The 21,501-nt window shown below is 50.2% G+C and overlaps 9 protein-coding genes across 9 annotated transcripts; 5 read left to right on the forward strand and 4 right to left on the reverse strand.

Annotated features, from left to right (window-relative positions):
- Positions 1 to 1,014: 1,014 nt before the first annotated feature.
- On the forward strand, positions 1,015 to 2,988 carry M437DRAFT_40195 (ATP citrate lyase-like protein subunit; the record flags this gene model as incomplete). Its single annotated transcript, XM_041020145.1, has 3 exons — positions 1,015 to 1,455; positions 1,912 to 2,126; positions 2,181 to 2,988. The coding sequence occupies 3 exons, from the start codon at positions 1,015 to 1,017 to the stop codon at positions 2,986 to 2,988; spliced, it is 1,464 nt and encodes a 487-aa protein (XP_040883624.1).
- A 410-nt stretch (positions 2,989 to 3,398) lies between these two features.
- On the reverse strand, positions 3,399 to 4,403 carry M437DRAFT_81088 (mitochondrial carrier; the record flags this gene model as incomplete). Its single annotated transcript, XM_041027485.1, has 2 exons — positions 3,399 to 4,190; positions 4,341 to 4,403. The coding sequence occupies 2 exons, from the start codon at positions 4,401 to 4,403 to the stop codon at positions 3,399 to 3,401; spliced, it is 855 nt and encodes a 284-aa protein (XP_040883625.1).
- Positions 4,404 to 4,646: 243 nt separating this feature from the next.
- Positions 4,647 to 6,440, forward strand: M437DRAFT_39798 (uncharacterized protein; the record flags this gene model as incomplete). The annotated part of the gene is made up of 2 exons (XM_041020081.1): positions 4,647 to 4,746; positions 4,810 to 6,440. The coding sequence occupies 2 exons, from the start codon at positions 4,647 to 4,649 to the stop codon at positions 6,438 to 6,440; spliced, it is 1,731 nt and encodes a 576-aa protein (XP_040883626.1).
- Positions 6,441 to 8,402: 1,962 nt separating this feature from the next.
- On the forward strand, positions 8,403 to 9,885 carry M437DRAFT_81090 (uncharacterized protein; the record flags this gene model as incomplete). The annotated part of the gene is made up of 7 exons (XM_041027486.1): positions 8,403 to 8,516; positions 8,569 to 8,623; positions 8,674 to 8,915; positions 8,963 to 9,079; positions 9,128 to 9,493; positions 9,544 to 9,608; positions 9,669 to 9,885. The coding sequence occupies 7 exons, from the start codon at positions 8,403 to 8,405 to the stop codon at positions 9,883 to 9,885; spliced, it is 1,176 nt and encodes a 391-aa protein (XP_040883627.1).
- A 1,654-nt stretch (positions 9,886 to 11,539) lies between these two features.
- On the reverse strand, positions 11,540 to 13,535 carry M437DRAFT_18399 (uncharacterized protein; the record flags this gene model as incomplete). The annotated part of the gene is made up of 5 exons (XM_041018953.1): positions 11,540 to 11,793; positions 11,849 to 11,993; positions 12,039 to 12,414; positions 12,462 to 12,887; positions 12,943 to 13,535. Coding segments are annotated over 5 exons (1,794 nt in total), but the record flags the coding sequence as incomplete, so codon positions are not given.
- Positions 13,536 to 14,149: 614 nt separating this feature from the next.
- M437DRAFT_39439 (uncharacterized protein) lies at positions 14,150 to 14,768 on the reverse strand (the record flags this gene model as incomplete). Its single annotated transcript, XM_041020012.1, has 2 exons — positions 14,150 to 14,642; positions 14,710 to 14,768. 2 exons carry the CDS (start codon positions 14,766 to 14,768, stop codon positions 14,150 to 14,152), a joined length of 552 nt encoding a protein of 183 aa, XP_040883629.1.
- Positions 14,769 to 14,975: 207 nt separating this feature from the next.
- Positions 14,976 to 15,671, forward strand: M437DRAFT_72168 (uncharacterized protein; the record flags this gene model as incomplete). The annotated part of the gene is made up of 4 exons (XM_041025804.1): positions 14,976 to 15,058; positions 15,117 to 15,223; positions 15,291 to 15,532; positions 15,585 to 15,671. 4 exons carry the CDS (start codon positions 14,976 to 14,978, stop codon positions 15,669 to 15,671), a joined length of 519 nt encoding a protein of 172 aa, XP_040883630.1.
- A 149-nt stretch (positions 15,672 to 15,820) lies between these two features.
- M437DRAFT_62796 (single-stranded DNA-binding replication protein A medium subunit) lies at positions 15,821 to 16,718 on the reverse strand (the record flags this gene model as incomplete). Its single annotated transcript, XM_041024146.1, has 3 exons — positions 15,821 to 16,516; positions 16,565 to 16,659; positions 16,715 to 16,718. The coding sequence occupies 3 exons, from the start codon at positions 16,716 to 16,718 to the stop codon at positions 15,821 to 15,823; spliced, it is 795 nt and encodes a 264-aa protein (XP_040883631.1).
- Positions 16,719 to 17,035: 317 nt separating this feature from the next.
- On the forward strand, positions 17,036 to 19,882 carry M437DRAFT_38969 (ATP-dependent RNA helicase dbp10; the record flags this gene model as incomplete). Its single annotated transcript, XM_041019923.1, has 1 exon — positions 17,036 to 19,882. The coding sequence occupies one exon, from the start codon at positions 17,036 to 17,038 to the stop codon at positions 19,880 to 19,882; it is 2,847 nt and encodes a 948-aa protein (XP_040883632.1).
- Between the last annotated feature and the right edge of the window lie 1,619 nt (positions 19,883 to 21,501).

Here is a 21,501-nt window from a genome sequence, read left to right on the forward strand (position 1 = left end):
CGGCAATTGTTGGTGATCATGATGTGTCGAAACTCAAGATATGTCCAACAGCCGTGACAAAGCGCTGAGTGAGCGGCGTCAGCGGGTTCTCGACATTCGAAGTGGGTATTTTGACCAGACGACCGGCCCGAGTCACGGCTGTGCTGTTGCTGCTGCACCACCGCTGACTGTGTGTTTCCGTGCCTCTTGAGACTTGACTCCTTGTGGTGTTTGACGTGTCCTCTTTGTTTCGTTGCGGCGGCGCGTGCATCCAAGCTCTCTCCACAAAACCCCTGTATAAAATTAGCATTAGCAGCATAATCAGCCCACTCAGACTCATCCCAGCGCTTTTGCGTTGCGGGATCGGCGTTTTTGGTCGACCCAACGGCTGCGCTAACACGCCCCGCCCACGCTAGCGAGAGCTCACCGTCTGCACCCTTCTGCGGCCACCTGGAGCCAAGACCCGACAATATTCTCCTCGATCTCGTCCACAGCTCCCCTCCTCAAAGAGTGCTCTCCCGAATCCATCCAGTCTCGAGTCTCCGACACCTTTATTGCTCTTTCTCCTCCATTGGCGTCTCCTTGATTGTGTGATACCCACCTCTTCGGACTTTTCGCTTTCACCAACCTACCAGGTAAGCACCCGTCAAACAAGCTCCCCAGCCCAGCATCCTACCTTGTGTATCCAAAATTGGCTCTCGGCGAACAAAGGTGATTCGTTGATACATGACCCGTCGGACTTTTGCAAGTCTCAAGGTCCATGTCTCGCATATCACTTCCGTGCACCGTGCCTGTATCTCCCAACTCTTGTTGAGCCGAAAGCACACACGACTTGTTGCCGCAAGCCATTCCCCATTGCATTGCTGTTGCTCCTAGCTCTTCACCACTTTCCTTCTTCTGCATCCTGCTCTTTGTTCGCTCTTCTTGTCCTTGCTCTTTCTCTATTCTCGTCCTCACTCTGCCTCTCGCTTCGACTCCTCGACTGGTCTTGTTTGTCGTTGCTCACTTTTTGTCGTCAGTTCCTTTTTAGCAGTCATGTCCGCAAAGTCGATCCTCGAAGCCGATGGCAAGGCCATCCTCAACTACCACCTTACCAGAGCTCCCGTCATCAAGCCCACTCCTCTTCCCCCAGCTGCCAACCACAACCCTCACGCCAAGCTCTGCTCGCTCTACTTCCCCGAGGGTGCTTCCCCCAAGGATATCCTCGATGAGGCTGAGGTCAAGTACCCCTGGTTGCACGAGTCGGGTGCCAGATTTGTTGCAAAGCCCGACCAGCTCATCAAGAGACGAGGCAAGAGCGGCCTTTTGGCCTTGAACAAGACCTGGGCTGAGGCCAGAGCATGGGTTGAGGAGCGCGCCGGCAAGACCCAAAGAGTCGAGACTGTTGATGGTGTCCTCAGACAGTTCTTGGTTGAGCCTTTCGTGCCTCACCCCCAAGACACTGAGTACTACATCAACATCAACTCCGTCCGTGAGGTATGTGGCATTTTTCTCTCATTTTTTCTTTTTTATTCTTCAAGTGTCGAAACCAGTCATTGGAGACCAACCTTTCCGGGCTTGTCGAGTTTTTTCTTGTTCATCATTTTCTTGGAAGAAAAGAAGCAAGGGAAAAGGGCAAGGACCAGGGTGAAGTTTTCATATGATGGGTTTGCATGTGAAAGTCGGTTGGGCTGGCATTTGAAGCAATTCCCCGGCTATTCTTCTCGGATGAAGGGAGAAATCCCACCAGTCCCACCAAACGTGCACAGATATCCTCTCTATCCCTTACACCGATGCACAACATCTGTACCTGCATTAGACCATCGTTCTGTCGATTGACTTGCGGATCTATCCGCTGTCGACGGTGCTCCTTATTACTCCCTCGTCATCACCATACCGCCGTTCTTATGATTTTCATCATGTCATCGCTAGAGACTAACATATCATCAATAGGGTGACTGGATCCTCTTCACCCACGAGGGTGGTGTTGATGTCGGTGATGTCGATGCTAAGGCTGAGAAGCTTTTGATCCCCGTTGACCTCAAGGAGTACCCTTCAAACGAGGAGATTGCTGCCACTCTCCTCAAGAAGGTCCCTTCGGGTGTTCACAACGTCCTCGTTGACTTCATCTCCCGCCTTTACGCCGTCTACGTTGACTGCCAGTTCACGTAAGTCCTCTCTATCTTTTAATCTTTTGCTCAGTCTACTGACACGCGAACCAGCTACCTCGAGATCAACCCTCTCGTTGTCATCCCCAACGCTGATGCCACCTCTGCTGAGGTTCACTTCCTCGACTTGGCTGCCAAGCTCGACCAGACTGCCGAGTTCGAGTGTGGTGCCAAGTGGGCCATCGCTCGCTCTGCCACTGCTCTCGGCTTGAACGTCGCCGACAAGAAGGACACCAAGGTCTCCATCGATGTCGGTCCTCCTATGGAGTTCCCTGCTCCCTTCGGTCGTGAGCTCTCCAAGGAGGAGGCTTACATCTCCGAGATGGATGCTAAGACTGGTGCTTCCCTGAAGCTGACCATCCTCAACGGCAACGGTCGTGTCTGGACCCTTGTCGCTGGTGGTGGTGCTTCCGTCGTCTACGCCGATGCCATCGCCTCTGCCGGTTACGCTAGCGAGCTTGCTAACTACGGCGAGTACTCTGGTGCTCCCACCGAGACCCAGACCTTCCACTACGCCAGAACCGTCCTTGACCTCATGCTCCGTGCCCCCATGCACCCCGAGGGCAAGGTCCTCTTCATCGGTGGTGGTATTGCCAACTTCACCAACGTTGCCTCTACCTTCAAGGGTGTCATCCGTGCCCTCCGTGAGGTTGCTCCTCTCCTCATCGAGCACAACGTCAAGATCTGGGTCCGCCGTGCTGGCCCCAACTACCAGGAGGGTCTCAAGAACATCAAGGCCGTCGGTCAAGAGCTCAAGCTCGACATGCACGTCTTCGGTCCCGAGATGCACGTCTCTGGTATCGTCCCTCTTGCCCTTGTCCCCGGCAAGTACACTCCCGACATCAAGGAGTTCGGTGCATAGAGGAAAAAAAGCAACTACGAAGTTATATGAAAAAATGATTCACTACAGCTCACCATTTTCTTCGGGGTTACACTTTTTCTTTTCTTATTCATCGCCCCTTCTCAATCATGTTCGAACTCTTTTTTAAACCTTTTTCTTGTCTCGGGTGCTGGGTGCTTGCGTTTTATATCATATTACACTGGAAAGGCTTTACATCTGGTGTAGGTGCAGGAAGCGAAATGGCATAATTCCCCCTTTTTCGAAACAAAAATTACAGATACTGTTTCCAAACTTCTTGGTCTTGTCGTGTGCCTGTCTCCTATATGTTATGTATGCACCACGGTGTCACGGTTGGTTATAGGTGTTGTGACTAGTCGTCAGAATGCGAGAAGTTATTCGAGCTTTTTATGATGTGTATTGTACAAGGTATGTTAGTTGACACCGCCCAATGCATTGCTCGCCCACTGATAACTTCCCAGGAAGACAGCACCACCAATGCTGATCCAAGTGACTCTGGGTTCTACGCCCTTGAAGAAGGCCTTCATACCTTCTTCTCTGTAGATCTTGCCCAGCAAATATGAAGCCGAGACCTTTTCCTTTGCTAGCATCATCCTCGTCTTTAGCACATCCAATGGTGTTGTCAAAGCCGCAGCAATACCACCAGATATGCTTCCGAACACAGCGGATTGGAAGCCAGTAGCGGTCTCCCTGCCATCTCTTCTGGCGGCCCACCTCTTCATACCCTCCCACATGGGGAATTGGATGACTGTGAAGGGCACCTCACGCATTACTGTGATACCCCACCCACGATACAACTCTCTCGCCATGACACCATATCCCGCGCTCTTTCTCAAGTCCAAGATACTCGTGAACGCCGTTAGCGAGCTCGGAAATTGTTTGGCTTGTGCTCTTTGCTTGACGACTTCGGTAGGTACGCGCACAGCACACGCAGCCACCTCTCCCAGACTTGCGGCTGCCATGTGTACGCCAGCCTGTTGTGTGGAAGTATGGGTTGGCGAGGAGAAGTTGCGCTTTATGCCATCGTAGGTGACGAAGAAGAGGGCGGCGCCTGGGGCAGAACCGACAATGGCGGAACCGACACCTGCGTAGACACCGCGGAAGCCACCAGCGGCGAGGAAGCCTGAAGAGGATTGAAGGCGGGTCTTTAGTGTATCGAGAGGGTAGAGAGATGTGTCGACTGTGGTGCCTGCTACTGCGCCTGCCTGCGAGTGTTTAGTTAGCTTTGGTTCGAATGCTTGCCAATTATGTTGTGAAAGTCGAAGGGAAGAGCTAAAGACTGCACAGGCTGAAATAGTATAGAGCTCGGCATGGAGGGGCATTGAGTGACATGAATCGATTAAGGAAGCACTTACCAAAAGCGAGCGCAAGTAGGGCGACTCTACCAGCGGAGTCTTTTCTTGGACGACTCCTGCCATTGTGAAATGTAGAGCGAATTGAGATCAATTGCTCGTGCTATGATAACGTCAAGCCATGGCGGTTGCTGTCACAAGCCGAAAAGTTGACGCCATGGAATTTGTGACAGCTTCCGTGATCGCTCTTGCCCGAGCTTTCGGCTGGAGATGCACCGGCCATCCGCTTGACAACATATCCTGACCAGATTCAACTTTTCATCATATCGTATCATCTGCTTTGGATCATAACCTTAGCATTGCCATGAGATGTTCACGAGATCGCTCGTGAGGTATGCCTTTGAGCCAGTTGCCCAGAAGAAGTTTGATGAAATCTTGGAGCCGATATGTCGAGGCAGGAAGAATTTAGGTATGCTTAAATCACTGTCGTTCCACGATCATGTTCTTCGAAAGTACTAACGGAACATTGCAGGTCTTGCCATAAGTGGTGGAGTGGACTCGATGGCCCTCGCTATCTTATGCAAGCGAGTACGTAAATTCAAAATGCCTTCCATAACTGCTTTCATAGTCGATCATCGTCTTCGACCTCAAAGCACTACCGAAGCACAATCTGTAGCGAATTACCTCGGTCAACTCGGCATGAAGCACGAGATCTTGACTCTGAACTGGGGAGATGTTTCTAATCCAAGTCAAATCGCAAATCTCGAATCGACAGCTCGCAGGATGCGCTTCCAGGCTCTCGGCCGTGCCTGTGCCGCTGCGGGTATTTATACTCTTCTTTTAGCCCACCACGCAGACGACCAAGCAGAGACCGTTCTAGCAAGGATACATGCTGGATATCTAGGAACCGGTCTGACAGCCATCCAGCCTAAGATGCCTATTGGAGAATGCCACGGTATGCACGGCGTGTCCAAGTCGGGTTACCGACGACACCTAGATCCCGGTGCTGGTTATCTGCCCTTCTTTGTAGAATCTGGCGGAGTCCAAGTCCACCGACCGTTGCTCGATTTTACAAAGTCAGAACTCATTGCCACTTGCACAACGAAGTGCATCAAGTGGCACGAAGACGCCACAAACGCGGATCAGACTTTGACTCCACGTAACGCAATCAGAAAGTTGCTCCAGTCTCAAGTTCTGCCTGCTGCCTTGAATTCGGATCGTTTGAGAAGGCTGGCTGCGCATAAGAGGAGCCAACTCACTGCGTGCGAGTCAAAAGCTACAGTATACTTTGAGCGCTGCTCCGTCGAGATAGACACTGCCGACAGCTCTGTATCATTCCAGATTCACCCAGATATCGAGACACAGTTGAGTCGTGAGAAGGATTGTCAACTCGTAGCGGCTGTATTGATGCGCAAGTTCTTCTCTTTGGTGGAAGAGCAGAATAAACTTGCGCTGAAAGACCTTTGCCGTTCAGTGGGATTCATTTTCCCAACTGTCTTTCAAGATTGGCAACCGAGTTCAAACAATGTTAATATCGGCAACGTTACTCTGGCACAAGACCCATATCAAGAGAATGAAACGGACGAGCAGAAGAGATATCTCATTTTCTCACGACCAGTAAAAGCGCCGGAGCAGTTCACCCAGACTCTCCTAGAGGTTACAGAGGGCAATCACAGCACTTCGAAGGAACCAATCTGGACGGAAACAAAGCTGTTCCATGACCGGTGGTGGATAAAGCTAAGATACATACCAGCAAACGTTCCTGCAGGAACGACTGTGGTGATCAGGTTCTTGAAGCAGGGAGAGTCCTTGAAAGCCTACCAATGGCGTGAGAGGATGGGACTCGATCTGTTGCCATCAGGAAAGCTTCGTAACACGATCCCTGTGATCGTAAAGACAACCAAAGTCAAACATTCTGACGGATCTGAAGGTATAAAAGAGGAAATCCTAGCATTTCCTAGTGTGGGTCTAACATGCCCGGACTGCTCAAGGCCCAAAATCAAGAAGGGTCGAGTGACTGAGTCCGGAATGGCAGATGACAGTCCATGGCAGTACACCTGCGTTTACAAAGACATCAATTTTCGCGAAAGCGAAAATCATACTCGCAAAGGCAGACCGTGGAAGAAGGGCACTCGGCCCTTCTCTAACTTTCCAATGTTTTGAACAACACTTAGATGTCGAAAACTGAATGTTCCGCTTGAGACGTCTCGACTGGGCGGTCACAGCCAGCCAGAATGCACTGGACCAAAATAGAAGAACGTATCTTTCTAGGAACGGAGACGTTTCATTCGGCCCCAGGTACATGAATTACAGGCCTCGTTATGATACAGCCAGAGAAAATCTTCTCCTTGTTCTCTGAAGGAGCGAGACAGCGCAAGCCACTTCCAGAATTTGTGATCACAATCAACAGCGAGGGCGTAGGATTATCCATGCTCGAGCCGAGATAGAAGATTCATGCGCTACATGCACGAACAAGCATGAGCTCCTCAACTTGCAGCAAACCTCTGCTGGTGATCCGTCGATCCTGCTAACCCGCATAGCGCAAGTAAGCAGAAATCTCCGAAGCTGATCAATTGGCCTGCCGGAGGGTTCATGAGCGCTGTACCTTTATATTTGGACTCGAGTGAAGAGGCACCAGAGGTGACATGTGAACAAGATACAGGATACATGTGTCGAGGGAAGGTTTATTGGAAGTTACATGCAAGCAGCCAGCGTTGTGAAGGATGCTTATGTCTGCGTGCCGTGCCTCAAATGCCAACTTTGACGGCTGGACTTGCCGCTGTGGACCTGACTTGCAAGATCGGGATCAGTAAGCAAGATCCTTGATCAAGGACCGCCTCGAATCATCAGGAAGTAAGATTGCAGCGCCTTGTCAACGCAGGTCTGATGGACAATGTTCAGGCTTGCATAGATATATTGTTTCTCGCGTGAGCCTGAGGACTGAGCCATGGGCAGTGTCTTGTGCAACACGGTTTAAAAATAATAGAATTAAGGTAGCCGCCGAGCCAGACAGTCGGCTGCCGCAAACCAAGCTTCAGTGTTGACAGCGGGGTTCAACCAGGCTGAATCTGCAAATGGTCACCACGGACTGATGCAACCTTGCAGCCCAAGGCAGTATACCTACGATGGGTATTTGCCGAGAGCGAATCGACCTGAGATACCTATGATATGTATCTCATCATAGATACGATCGCTATATTTTACTCGCATCGAGAAGGGGTTCATGCGTGAGCGTCATCATTGTTCGGACATTTTGGAGAGTTTCCCCATGCGAGCCGCAAGCTACGGCAGCCAAGGCAGCCCTGACCAGATTGTTTGCTGACTACCAAGAAGCTTGCTCTGCTCCGACACGAGACGCATCGCATTTTCGAGAAGAGATTGAGTAAGAAATGCCTTGCGAAAACGAGCCTTGAATGCCGAGACAATGGATCATCAGCCATAGCAGTCGCCCTAGACCTTGACGTCCGAAGAGGTCATCTTACAGTAGGGCTTACAGGCTCCATTAGATACCTTGTAGATATGCACAGATGCTGATCATCTACAAGGAGAATTTCAAGGACCACTGGCAGCAAAGCTTGACCGGGCCAACCCTAGCTAATAATCCTTGCAACTGCTTCTGCCCTGCCGCCTCTCAGCGCGTGCTTTGAGACCGCCAACACGTTGTGAGCTCCACTCTTCCAGCTTTCCTCTCGCTTTAGTCGCATCCTCCATGCGGTTTGGTCAACTCAAATCCTTGGGACCCTGCCTGAAGGACGCACGCCCTCGTGACAATCGGGCTGAATAGTTGCGGCAGAGCCAGGTCAGAAAGCCCATGATTTCTACCCACACTATCTATCTTTCTATATCCGGATGTGGATCGAGGTCAGTAGTCATACGATTTAGCCTCACACCGAAACTACGGTAAGCGGAGAAGAGGCGGCGACTGCTGATATATTTGTACACTGGAGATGCGCATCTCGGTGTATATAAAGGTAGGTGATCTCGCTCAGGTCTGTACGTGTCAACACTGAGCTCCAATCACCTTTTGTTGTCTTGCATAGCTCTGCGTGTTTGAGCATACCTGCTGTACATTGCGTAGCAGTCTGTCTTCTTTCGTTTCTACAGACTCTCGTTTCTTCTTTCACGATGCACACTCGCTCTTCATTGCTATTGCCGCTGGCATGGTCGGCCTCGTTCTTGCCGGGCATAAACGCACAAGATTGTGAATCCTATGGTATTGACTTTGTCAACAATGGAAACGTAGGTGATATCACGGATCATATGATCGAAGTGTGCTAACTTTACCTTGCAGTACTTTATCAACATAGCCTCAAACCAGTCCTTTACTTCAGTCACAGAGTTCAACCGTAAGTAAAGTTCTCGAATTCACGAGTATATGCGCTGATCGCGGATGCAGAATGCCAAAATGACACTGCGAATGTCGAATTGGTCAATTGGGACACAGGAGATGAATACATGTGCTCAGACATCCCTCTACTACCCAACTTGACCCCGGAGACATCCACCTGCGATATTGAGAAGGATCAGATGGTGTCAGGCACTTGGGGATTGATCCTAATCTCGAACAACGGTGATGGCGACCCTCTTGCGGCACAAAGAACTTTTTCGTTGACCGTTGGCACACAAGTGACTTCTACTGTAAGTTTTGTCTGTGATGCGTGATGGTATGGCACTAATGAGATCAGGTTACACCGACCATGACCTTCAATATGACGACTACTCCAACTGTTACATCTCATACGACATCTTGGGTTGTTAACACTACGACCGTCAATAACACTCACACCATCACTGAGCCTGCTGTAAGTAGAGATCTACCACATCTATCAACGCTGAGCTAACGAACCCAGGCCACACGCTGGGTGACGATCACCCCCGACCCTGTAGTCGTCACCAAAACAGTGAACCTCACCCGTACCTTGAAGACCTGGACACGCACTGCAGTTGTGTACACCAGTACCGCAACAGCCAGCTGCACAGTTCCTCCTCGTCCTCAACAGCCCGATCCCCCATGCACCAGATGGCCTCGCCTTATCCAAGTGCCTCAAGGCGTCCGCATTGCCCACGATAAAAGGGAAAACTATGCCAGCATCAAAAAGCGATTGGCAGATATCCGTGCCAGAAGAGCTGCCGAGATTGATGCAAGAGATTTGGCCAAGAGGACTGCTGATGCGGCTACGATCACTGTTACTGGCACTGTGCCTGTGAATTCGACTGTGAGTTTCCTCCTCAGGCAAGGAAGGCCAAAAAGCTGACAAGCGAGTAGATCACATTTACTGCTTCTCCAACAACAGTCATGAATATTGTCTTGAGCAGTTCAACCGTCACTTCGTATGTTCTTCTTCTCAAAGCCCTATTCGATATGCAGAGATACTGACATTGTTCGTGCAGCACACTCCCACCAGCTACCGTCAAGACCGGCTATGCAACAGCATTGCTTACTCTTCCTCCCGTCACAAAGACTGCATTCACCATCAACACAGCCTGGTCATGGCAAACCAAGACTATGACGGCTACTTTCGTCAAGACGACTACTGTAACACCCACAGGCGTCATGACTGCTTGCAAGAGCATGGGTGGACACTTTGGAAATGGATGGTGGAACTAGGGGATATTTTGTTTCTCTTAATATTCATCTGTTTGTGTGACCCTGTTTCCTTTTTGGTTCGTTCTCTCGGAAAATCATGGTCTATGGGGGTGAATTGTCTGGGGGTGAATAATCACGGACTAGCGACTGTGTATTTGTGAGATATTTTGGTCAAGGATGGTTGGGTGGAGATCTGTTGATCATACATTTTTTTCCTTCTATCAAATAGTCCTACTCATCAAATTCAATTTTTTTCCGCATCGAGACGTGAATGTCGCTGTTCTGATGAATAGCAGTTGAGAGCGAAACTGATCATCTTCACATCTTTTGCACAAATTCCGAACCATCAAACCACTATACAAATTATTCCAACAATAGCAATAACACCAGCGAGAGCAGTCAGCAAAGCCAAAACTCAAAACCCTCCTCAAACTTTTGATAATCAGGTACAAGGTCCTGTATAAGTAACCAAGTAACGTTGTACACATGCACCCTCGGCACTCCACCCAATTCTCCGAATTTAGCTACATAAAGGATTCATGCTGCCTGGCCCTCCACAACCACAATACGAGCTATTGATTCATTTTTATAGACATGAGGCGTAGTTCGTTGGCGGGGCCTTGTGATCAAAACAAATCCTTCTTGGTAGGTAATGGAGTTTTGAATGTTGGTGGTGGGAGCTTTGAGGAGGAAAGAGGGAGGTTCAAGCAAGCTTTACAGTGGCAGGCTGTGGCAGCTGCAGGTGCTAAAAGGCAATTTCTGTTGACGTCTGGCCTTTCTGAGCAGGCTTTGGGTATCAGCTGTGTTTATTGTGCCATTGTTCTTTCCTTGTTGGAAGGGTGTTGCGCGTGATGTTGGGATTGCGTTGATGTAAAGTAAGCAGTTGCGACCGCAAGACCGGACAAGTTGTGACTATGGGTTCGCAACTTCCATGAAGAGATCTCAAGCTCGGGGTTCTGTAAACAAGAGACTCCGCTGTATAAATTTATAGTTGTGCTTCAAGAGGCGACACCATGGATATGGTTAGAGGAAAGAAGCTAGGGTCGTTCTATTGATTTCCCTATGGCAAATCGTTCTCTGGTCACAGCACAGATCTGCTGAGCTAACGTAGCGATCTACTGACATGGCTCCTTCCTCTACCATGGCAAATTGGACAGCCGTTTCAACAGTACATTTTTCCTGTCTTGCTATAAATGACAGCGGTTGCGCAGTAGAGACTGTATACTGGTTGTCATCGGCTTGATGTTCAAAACATCCGGAACAATAACAGCAGCATTAGAGACATCGGTTGCTTCTTTCGAAACTCTCCATGCCCTTCCGAATCAAGCAGTCTCTAGTGCTTGAGGATATCCTTCTAGCAATTAGTGGTCGCAGCCTTTTCAAATCTATCGAGATCTGATCTCGCGACTATTTCCTCGTGTCTTCCTGACACAACTCTTGCTTCAAGATTTCCTGATTAGAAGCCATTCATACCACTAGCGTCAACATCCTGATCGAAACCTGTCCACATGTTTTCAAACGGCAATCCCAACCCCTCAAACGAGAATCCCAAATCCGCAGTCGTGGCCCCAAATCCAGCAAGATCAAACGCAAAATCTTGTTGCAGAGGCTGTAACACCACATCTTCAACATTAATAGCAGGTGCCATCTGTTCTTGATTGTGTTGCTGAGGATGAGGGGAGGTAGCAGCAGCAACAGCAGTGCCAGAAGAAGAAGTAGAGAGTTTGTTGATGACGCGAGAAATGGGTTCATCGCATTGATTGAGGAAAATGTCTGCGAGATCCCAGTCTGAGTCTTCGCGGGCGGAACGCAGGCGCTTTCGAAGGGCTTCGAGGCTGCGTGTGCAGGTTTCGCGAGCGGAGGAGTCGGTTGTTTCGATGGTGCAGCGGAGGAGTATCATGGCGGAGGAGGCTAGTAGATGTGCCGTGTCTGGAGAGACGTTATTACACTTGGTCGAGATGTAGCGGAAGACTCGATGACTTACAAGGCAACCACCACTCGGCTAGATGTTGACTTGTCAGAGCACAAACAAAGTCTGCAATCTCGCGTGCCGAACTACGCAGCACAGAAAGACGGTATCTCAAATGATCACTGCTGTTGTCAGGGTTTTGACCATCAGAATTGGCAACCTGAAAATGTTAGCCGAATCTTGTAGGAGGTATTATCTAACATACCTTCAACGCAGTTCGGGCAAGCATAAGCTTAGTCGATAAGAAACAAAAGTGCAAGTTGCATGCTCCAGGCCCTTTCCCTTCCTCAAGTGGGCGAGTAAGATATGGTGGTAGGTCAGCTTCCCATTGGTCTAGATCGCACTCAAGCCGTCGGAGTTCTCGAGGCACTTTTGCATCAAATGGTCGGCGAAGTTCAGCGGCGATGTGCAAGATTTCACCAAGTATCTCGCATAGTTTGCACAGCTGAATAAAATGCTCTGCACCTTGCTCACGATAGACATTTTCCTTGCCTGGTGTCAAGAGCATTGCATGAGTGGGCAGAGGCACATCATACTGTCCCTTGGTAAGTGTGGCAGGTGTTCCATGAGCTAGAGCAGACCTTTGAGAGTTTAGCTTGATCAAGACATAATCCCCTCGTGGACTTACATTCTGTTACTAATCAGGACTGCCCACCACGTCCGGATTCTTAGCCTTTTCTCGTGTTCTGAGCATCCCCAGTTGGTCGGGTTACGGTTCATACCAAACGTATGAGCAAGGGCCAGAGTTCGCCCTTCATTGATGATGTTACCCACGATAGAGTTCACAGGACGACCGATCATATCAAGTACGCTGCTGAGTATCGTCGAGACGCTGGACTCCATGAAATCTTCTTGCAGAGCAGCAACAGCGACATTGCAAGCGTAGATCGGATCAGGACGAGGGTGATTTCTCAGTTTGGGTGATCGATCCCATGAGGACAATGCATTAGTGATGATGTAAGACCACAATGTAGAAGATATGCCTATTGCTCCATGTTTCTTGATGGCCAGTTCATCAAGGATGGGAAAGCATGGATGGGCATTCTCGAAGTATCTAATCGATATGAGCTACTAGGTGCGTTTTATAGGAGTAGTCACCAAATACTCACAGGTCAACAAGCTCATCGGCAAAAGGTCCCACCAGATGTTGCAATATGAGCTTCTGGTTAGAGCCAGGATCCTTGGCTGGCTGAAGGCCTCGCCGGCGACGAGGAACAGAAAGGTACAGAAGTGGATTACGACTCGGTCCAGCTGTAGTAGTTTGCCGTTCTTTGGACGATTGTCGCGCTTCATCTCCTTTTGAAAGATATGGTCCCAAGATCTGTATGTCCTCTTGGAAAACAGGCCCAACAATCACAGTTGACTCAGTACTTGGATGATCCAAAGGTTGTGCGATTTCAGCAGAGGCTTCAGCAGGAGTGCCTATTGTTGAGTTTTGGCGAGACGGCCGCCGGGGGACTTGTGGTGAGCCATCACCTCCCGGACCTATACTTGCAGCAGTGCGCTTTGCAGACCTCTCACCTGGACCAGAAGTAGAGGAACGATCGCGTTTCTGAGCACTTGCAGCAGGGGAAGCCGTGATACATTGCCAGCCTTTTTCCCGGCAAAGGGTGCACTGAGCAGCAACTTGATCAAAATGGCAGCGAATCTTGCGTTGGCGGCAGGCTGTGCAAGCGGGAAACTTGTGGGATCGATATGGACGTGTCCCAGAGGGAGGGTCCATGGTATTAGACCCTGATTGGGCCATGCCTAGCGTATCTGGATAATAATGCAATGGGAAAGAGAATAAAGATGGCACGTCCAGGTTCTCCGAGTAGTTTCCCGACATGATCGTTCCCCGCGACTTTGCCGAGGTCTTGTGTCTGGCTTCATGAAAGTTGCAATGAAGGCAATAGCATAAAATCCTAGATTAAAGACCAAGCGATGTAACACTTGATACAGCAAGCACTTTGGGAGAAGGGTAGGACTATCGACATCGTAAGTATAGGGCACGAAGAGACCTTGACGGAAAGTTCTGTGAGTCAATGGCGGAAACCGGCTACACTTGCTCTGATTACCAGGACGCCATAAGATCCAAAGCAAACTCATTGGTTCGATTCATGATGAGAAACAGGGCTGGAGAATATCCAGGTAGTATGGTTGTATGAATACAACTCACTGATGTATTACAGTGAGCAGGCAAAGAATGCCCAAAGATTGTGATCAGATATAGTACAGTGCCACCCCATATGCACAATTGCCCGTCTTTTTGTCGCAACGCCTCAAAACTCCAATCCAAGAATGCTCATGAAGAAGAAAGATGGTCGTGACGCCCTCTTACTTCCTTACTGCAAAGCCCAATGTCTCGGCAGGCTTCCACTGTTCCTTTCTCTCCAGCAATGCCTGCGCCTGTTCTCTCATGCTCTTTCTCTCGTCTCTGTCCACAAAGGTATCTGCCAATCTGCCTCTTTGCTCGGCGTACTTGTCGTTGTCCTTCTGGCCCTGGTCGAATGTCTCCTTGTTCCAGTTGGCGTTCAACTCCTCCTTGGTCGGCAGCTCGGGGAACACAAATGGCTGCTCAAGTTCGACCGTCATCTTCTTGATGGCACGCGGGCGGAACCAGCGCTTGATCTGCATCTTGGGAGCGTTGGGCTTGCCCTGGGTGACTTTTTGTTGTTCAATGTAGGAGCGGACGCTGACGACGCGGACATCGTAGGCATGGAAGAGGTAGTCGCGAAGGTCGAGCTTGTTCATGTTGAGGGGCACAATGAATTTGGCGAAGTTGGGAGGCATGCGCGGTGTCCGGACGAGGGCCACTGTGAAATTGGGCCTGTTGCATGGTTGTCAGTACTTTTTTAATGGTTGCGAGAATCTTCGGTACAGGTGATTGGACGTACAGGTAGACCTCCTTCATTCCCAGGCGGAAAGGCGCCTTGATTGCTGCTTGTGCCGACATATTTGTGGTGTGTGATGTTTGACTGGCCGTGGTTTCTCGGTCGTGCTCGCCATACCAAAAGTCCCGCCGCTGCTCTCTGCGTCGGCAGAATCCGATCCACCTTTTGCGCCAGCCTTGGCAACCCCGGATGCTGTATAACGACATCAATGACATCTTCTTGATCAGTCATCTTCATTTTTCTTGACCTGGTAGAAAGGTCTAGTAAAAATGGCTACGGTGACCCAGGAACGTATCGAACCTTACGAAATAGTGTCGTGTGTGCCCCATTCCAAACCCGTTCTGGTCAACCAGTATGTGATCTTATCACCCAGTGTTATGTTGCGAAAGTGATAGTAACGACTAAGCTAGACGGCCAACATATGATCGCCATGTCTTTGTCGAGCGCCCTTTGCTGAGTGCTCTACTCTTTGACAATGTCGACTCGGATGCTCGTGACCATTGCGCCAACGAAAGAAGTATGTACAATATGCATGTTTCATTCCAAGCCATCTGGGATCCTGACTGATTACGTTGTGATTCTAGCCTTTCTTTCGTGGTTGCGTCTAGCTATATACATGGCTGTCGTCAGTGTAGCCATTCTCATCTCCTTTCATCTCAAAAGCCAACCTACACCGCTCGAACGAAGGATAGCACTGCCATTTGGCATCATCTTCTGGTTCCTTGCTCTCGCTTGCCTGGCTAGCGGGACAGCAAATTACATAAAGACGGTCCAAAAATACTCAAAGCGACAGGCCTTGGTCCAGACTGGTTGGAAAACGCAAGTGGTGAGTTTGAGCTCGGCCTATTTTTGTGTCGTGCTCCTGATTTCCGGTCCAGGTCTTTACTATTGTAGCGACTTCGATCGTGGCTGCGTGCGTGCTATTTCTGTCGACGAATGCTGGGACGAGCAAGAGGACACGCTGAGGTGATGCGATGGAATGGTTGATGATTGACGATTCATGATTTTTTTTACACGCCTCGCTGTCGTAAACGTACAAATAATGTTGGTATCTCTGACCGTATCCCTCAAAGCAAAACTCCTTCTCCGCCTCCCTTGTGTGGCAGTCGGCCATTTACATCTCAAGCAAACACCAGGTCTGGTCGTCGACTGTCGGGTAGATCTTGCCCATGGATTGAAGCTCGTCTGCTCCCTTGAGCACATCGGCAACGTCCATACCAGTTCTGCTGGCAATGTCCTGCATGTGAAGACCCTCGTTGATCTGAGGAGTGGTTTGCATGCACTGGAAGACCTTTCTGGCGTGAGTCGAGACACCAGCAGGAAGTGTGCCACCTGCAGCAGAGTGACCACCATTGGTCGCGCCTTGTCCTTGTTGGCCTTGCTGTTGTGCTCCCAGAGGTCCGCGTGTGAAGAAGAGGTGGACGTATGTAGCTTCCAGCATATGGTAGTTGACTTCGTTCAGATCGGTTAGGGGACGGATTTGTTGGGCGACAACGTGACGCTTGCCGAAAGTCTTCAGCTTGCCCCAAACACGAGCGTATGCATTCTCGACCAGACCGCCCTTGCTTCCGTTGTCTTCGTCGTTCTGAGCAGTCTCCATGTCGATCCAGACCTTGACCTCAATGGTGCCAGTGCCATCATCCAGCTTGTAGGTGATATTTGTGGTTTGCTTGCTGATGTTGCGGATCTGACCAACAAACGAGATTGTGGTCAATTCGGAGCCATCGATGGCGAAGTTTTCACTGTCGGGTTGATCGGCTTCGAGAAGTTGCTTGATAGTGACGGGGCGTAGGGTTTCCTTGCCATATGACTGTAGGTGTTAGATGTGGATGAAAGGCATCATGTCAGGAAAACTCACTCTCTTTGCGCTGGGACTGTCCTGGCTACCGGCCATGAAACCACCGTCCTCGTTACCACCCTGCGCGCCATATGATGTTGTTGAGTATCCGTAATCTGCTGCTGTCAGAATTGCCTCTTGCGCGTCAGTCCTGAGAGCGAAGCGCCTTACCCATTGTGATGTGATCTTTTGAGTGTTGTGGGAAAAACGTATGGTCTGAGCCAGGGAGTAGCTTCCTCTGTATGCTTTGGTGATGTCCGTACAAGCTCGTCGGTATTCTTATTGATTGTGCAGTGTTTGCCGGGTGTGACCAAAAAGTGGCATGGACGCGATGGCAGCCTCGACCCGCGATTGCGACGCGTTAAGTGGTCGATCACGTGGCGATAAGACAAGACCCCCAAAAGCTTATCAGCAAAAGTTGCGGATCGCGACTTCCCAAATTTGCGGAGAGGCGCTTTTTCTGCGACTGCTCATTTACAATCAGAATACAAAATGGGTAGACGAGCTGCCTCGCCAGCCGCTTCGGAGAATGGCTTCGACATCTCCAATGCTCTTTTCGGAGGAGCGGGTCTAGACTCGGACGACGACACTACTCTTGCCGGATTCGAGCAACCTCAAGCCGCCGCCATTGATGCTTCCGCTGGAGCCGGACTTGACGACGACAGTGATGGCGACGAACTGTACATTGCTGCTCAGCAGGCTGCTAGCAACAGAAAGACGAAGGATGCAACGGGAAAGGTCACCAAGAAGGGAGGAGGCTTCCAGTCCATGGGTCTGAATGGAAACCTGCTCAAGGCCATTACTCGCAAAGGCTTCTCTGTGCCCACGCCCATTCAGCGCAAGACCATTCCTGTCATTCTGGATGGTCAAGATGTCGTCGGTATGGCCAGAACCGGTTCAGGAAAGACGGCCGCCTTCGTCATACCCATGATCGAGAAGTTGAAGTCACACAGCGCAAAAGTCGGTGCAAGAGCCGTCATCTTGTCACCTTCGCGTGAACTCGCGCTTCAAACACTCAAGGTCGTTAAAGAGATGGGCAAGGGAACAGATCTCAGGACAATCTTGCTGGTCGGTGGTGATAGTCTGGAGGAGCAGTTCTCGTCCATGGCCTCAAACCCGGATATTATCATTGCCACCCCTGGTCGTTTCGAGCATTTGAAGATTGAGATGAACCTGGACCTGTCTTCAATCAAATACATTGTCTTCGACGAGGCTGATCGTCTTTTCGAGATGGGTTTCGCCGCCCAGCTGGCCGAGATCATGGCCGCTCTGCCTCCCAACAGACAGACTCTCCTGTTCTCCGCCACTTTGCCCAGATCCCTGGTCGAATTCGCTCGCGCTGGTCTTCAGGAGCCCAAGCTCATCCGTCTGGACGCCGAAACAAAGGTCTCACCTGATCTCGAAACCGCTTACTTCTCCGTCAACACTCAGGAAAAGGAGGGCGCCCTCATACACATTCTCAGAGACGTTATCAAGATGCCTAGCGGACCTACAGAGAGGTCCAAGCAGGTCAAGGAAGACGGTGCGAAGTCCAAGAAGCGCAAGCGAGGCCCCGATGGTCCCGGCGCCAATGAAACACCAACTGAACATTCTACCATCGTCTTTGCTGCTACAAAGCATCACGTCGAATACCTCTACAACCTTCTCAGCCAACTCGGATATGCCGTATCATACGTCTATGGTGCTTTGGATCAAACCGCCAGAAAGATACAGATCCAGGAGTTCAGATCTGGACTTACAAACATTCTTGTTGTTACCGATGTCGCTGCTCGTGGTGTTGATATCCCCATTCTGGCCAACGTCATCAACTACGATTTCCCTTCGCAACCAAAGATCTTTGTTCACCGTGTTGGTCGTACCGCTCGTGCTGGTCGCAAGGGTTGGGCCTACAGTCTGGTCACACAGAAGGATCTGCCCTACCTGCTCGATCTACAGCTCTTCCTGAGTCGCAGACTGGTTCTTGGAAGAGAGTCCACTGACGAAATTAACTACGCCGATCAGGTCGTGTTAGGCACGCTTGTCAGAGCGCCCCTCGAAGTCTGTGTCGAAGAAGTCGGAAAGCTTGTAGACGAGGATGTTGACTTGTCTGGCATGCGCGATGTCTCCGTCAAAGCTGAAAAGCAATATGTTCGTACTCGTACTTCGGCCTCTTCTGAGAGTGCAAAGCGTGCCAAGATCGTCGGCTCCTCACCGCATTACTCAGAGATTCACACTTTGTTTGAGGATGACTCGGAGGCTAGACAGCTGGAGCTGGAAAGAGAGAAAATGCTTGCACGTGTCAGTGGATTCCGTCCACCGGAGACAATTTTCGAGGTCGGCAAACGAGGTACGGCCAACGAGGCTACGGAGATCATGAGAAACAGACGCGCCAAGATTGTTCCGCGTAAGCAACAAGAACAGGAAGAAGCTGCGGAAATTGAGGAGATGGATGCAGACACTTCAGTGTTTGACAATGACGATGAAGACCTCCCACAAGGTGATATCGACGTTGACCTGGACGAGGCTTCTGAAGATGAGCTCGAGATCACATTTTCACAACCCGAGAAGAAGAAGGCAAAATCATCAAGTACAGGACAGGATTCGGAATTCTTCATGTCTTATACGCCACAAAATATTAACATGGCTGAAGATCGAGGTTATGGCGTTCATTCGGGTACGGACGGAGGACGCAACACGCACTTTTTGGACGCAGCCCGCGGTGCCACTATGGATCTGGCAAACGACGATACAAAGGCTTTCGGTGCTCCTAGCAAGGCTGGCGGTCTCCGTTGGGACAAGAAGAGCAGAAAATACGTATCCCGTGCCAACGACGAGGACGGCTCCAAGGGTACCAAGATGATCACGGGTGAGAGCGGTCTGAAGATCGCAGCCTCGTTCCGCAGTGGTCGCTTCGACAGATGGAGGAAGGACAACAAACTCGATGTTCTTCCTCGCGTCGGAGAACTTGAACGTCCCGGCAACAGAAACGGACTCGATAATCAACGCTTCAAGCACAAAATGGTTAAAGCACCTAAAGATGCCGACAAATACCGAGACGATTACCACAAGCAAAAAGCAAAGGTGGATGCAGCAAAGGAGAAACGTATCGGCAGGTTCGAGGGTGGACCTGGCAAGAGCGAAATCAGAGGTGTTGATGATGTGCACAAGCTCAGACAAGAAAAGCAGAAACGACAGGATAAAAATGGTCGACCACAAGGTTCAAGCAGTCGTGGCCGTGGTGGTGGCCGTGGTGGTTCGAGCCGAGGAGGTTTCGGAGATCGTGGTGGAAGTAGTCGGGGAGGTCGTGGAGGCGGTGGTCGGGGTCGTGGCGGAGGTAGAGGTAGAGGAGGCAGAAGCTAGTAGAAGCCTTCATACCTTTTGTCTCTTCCACGCTAGAACAGTAGCAAACGCAAAGCTCGTGCGAGCACCATTGGTTAGATCTACCCTACAGCATTGCGATACAATTACATGTTCGACACACACATTCCGTAATTCCGCACTCGGCTCTTATCAACAACCTTTACTCAAATCATACTATGGGTACCTGATCGGTTTTCATAACAGACTGCCTTGGCAGAAGCAATCTGACGGGGAAAAGTCTCTTTGGTTCGCTGCCGTCTGATACATACGACGTGTCAATTCCCATTGGTCCTTCGGTCATATGTCGCTGATAAAGACAGAAAGTTCTTCGGACAAGTTGACAACTTCACCCTAGCTACGATCTTATGCAAGGACTGAATTGACTTTGATGCTGACTCGTTGGTGAAGGGCGGCCCGGTGACTTAAATCGCCGTGACACCGATGTTGTTTGCTTTTGACTCTTAATGTGATGATGAAACATGGCCTTGGTATGTATACAAATGCACGTTGTGACGAACAAGCAACCAGTCATCACTTGAGGTCGGACTGCAAGAAATGCTTAAACATGCTGTGACCAAGCCGCTAAGATGGTCAGGCTTGCAGTGGTCTCAAGTCTTGCCGCAAGGGACATCTATCTGGTAGGTGTTGGAGCATTCATCACCACTGACACCACTACATAAGCCGTTCGCAGCAGTAAAAGTACAGCGCTTGGATCGGCCCAAGTCCATGGTTCTCTTGGTCAAACACATGTCAGAGAATGTTACTATAATGAACGAGATTGGTCAAGAATAGCTACTCAAACATTTATGCGGCGAAAGGCAAAGACGACGTGAGGTTGTCCTGAGACTTGGCGCGTCGAAACATCGGACGTTTTCGCTCGGCCCCCCAACTTCCCCATTACAACCTCACCTCTTGAGTCCTTCCCTTTGGCAGAAACTCCGTAGCGTCCCCGGCCTTCCACCCTCGACTGTCTGATACCGTCTGCATCATGCGGCTCTTGCATGCAATGTACAGTGATTGCGATACACGCCCAGTATGCAGCCTCGAAATCTACGCCAAATCATCGATTTCAGCCTGGATCGTCTCTGCTTAACAGCAAGGGAAAGAACACCAGGGCCACGTTTTACTCCAGGAACACGTGCTTGGCAAAGACTGATCAATGCTGATCATGCCTCCATGCTCCGCAACTTTGATGCTCAGCGCCAACCGGGACTCCGCAGGGTTACGCGAGAATCTTCCTAGGTTCTCCGGACTGTGAGACTGCCATGCATTCTTTCTCGCAGCGCTGGAACAGGAAAGAGACGTTCCACGATGCTTCTGTCGCTTTCAAGCGAGGACTGACAACTTTCCCGTCTCTCTTATTTCCAGCTCCTTCGTCTCGTGTTTACGACTTCCGCAAGTAGTTTCTGTCCTTCACGTCCCGGACTCTTTTTCAAGCCCGATGTTGGGAAATTAGGATCCCTTTCTCGGGTCCGAAACCCCCTCGCGGATACTGGAAAACCTGTTGATTAGGACGACGATCGAGTTCTTGCAAGCTACAGAGCTGGGAAATCGATGATCGAGAGTCAAGAAACTTTCCTTCGCTCTCAAGATTTGTGATAGTAGGTCTGTTGGTCTGA

Source organism: Aureobasidium melanogenum (genome assembly GCF_000721775.1).
Source record: "Aureobasidium melanogenum CBS 110374 unplaced genomic scaffold scaffold_2, whole genome shotgun sequence".
Classification (NCBI taxonomy): domain Eukaryota; kingdom Fungi; phylum Ascomycota; class Dothideomycetes; order Dothideales; family Saccotheciaceae; genus Aureobasidium; species Aureobasidium melanogenum.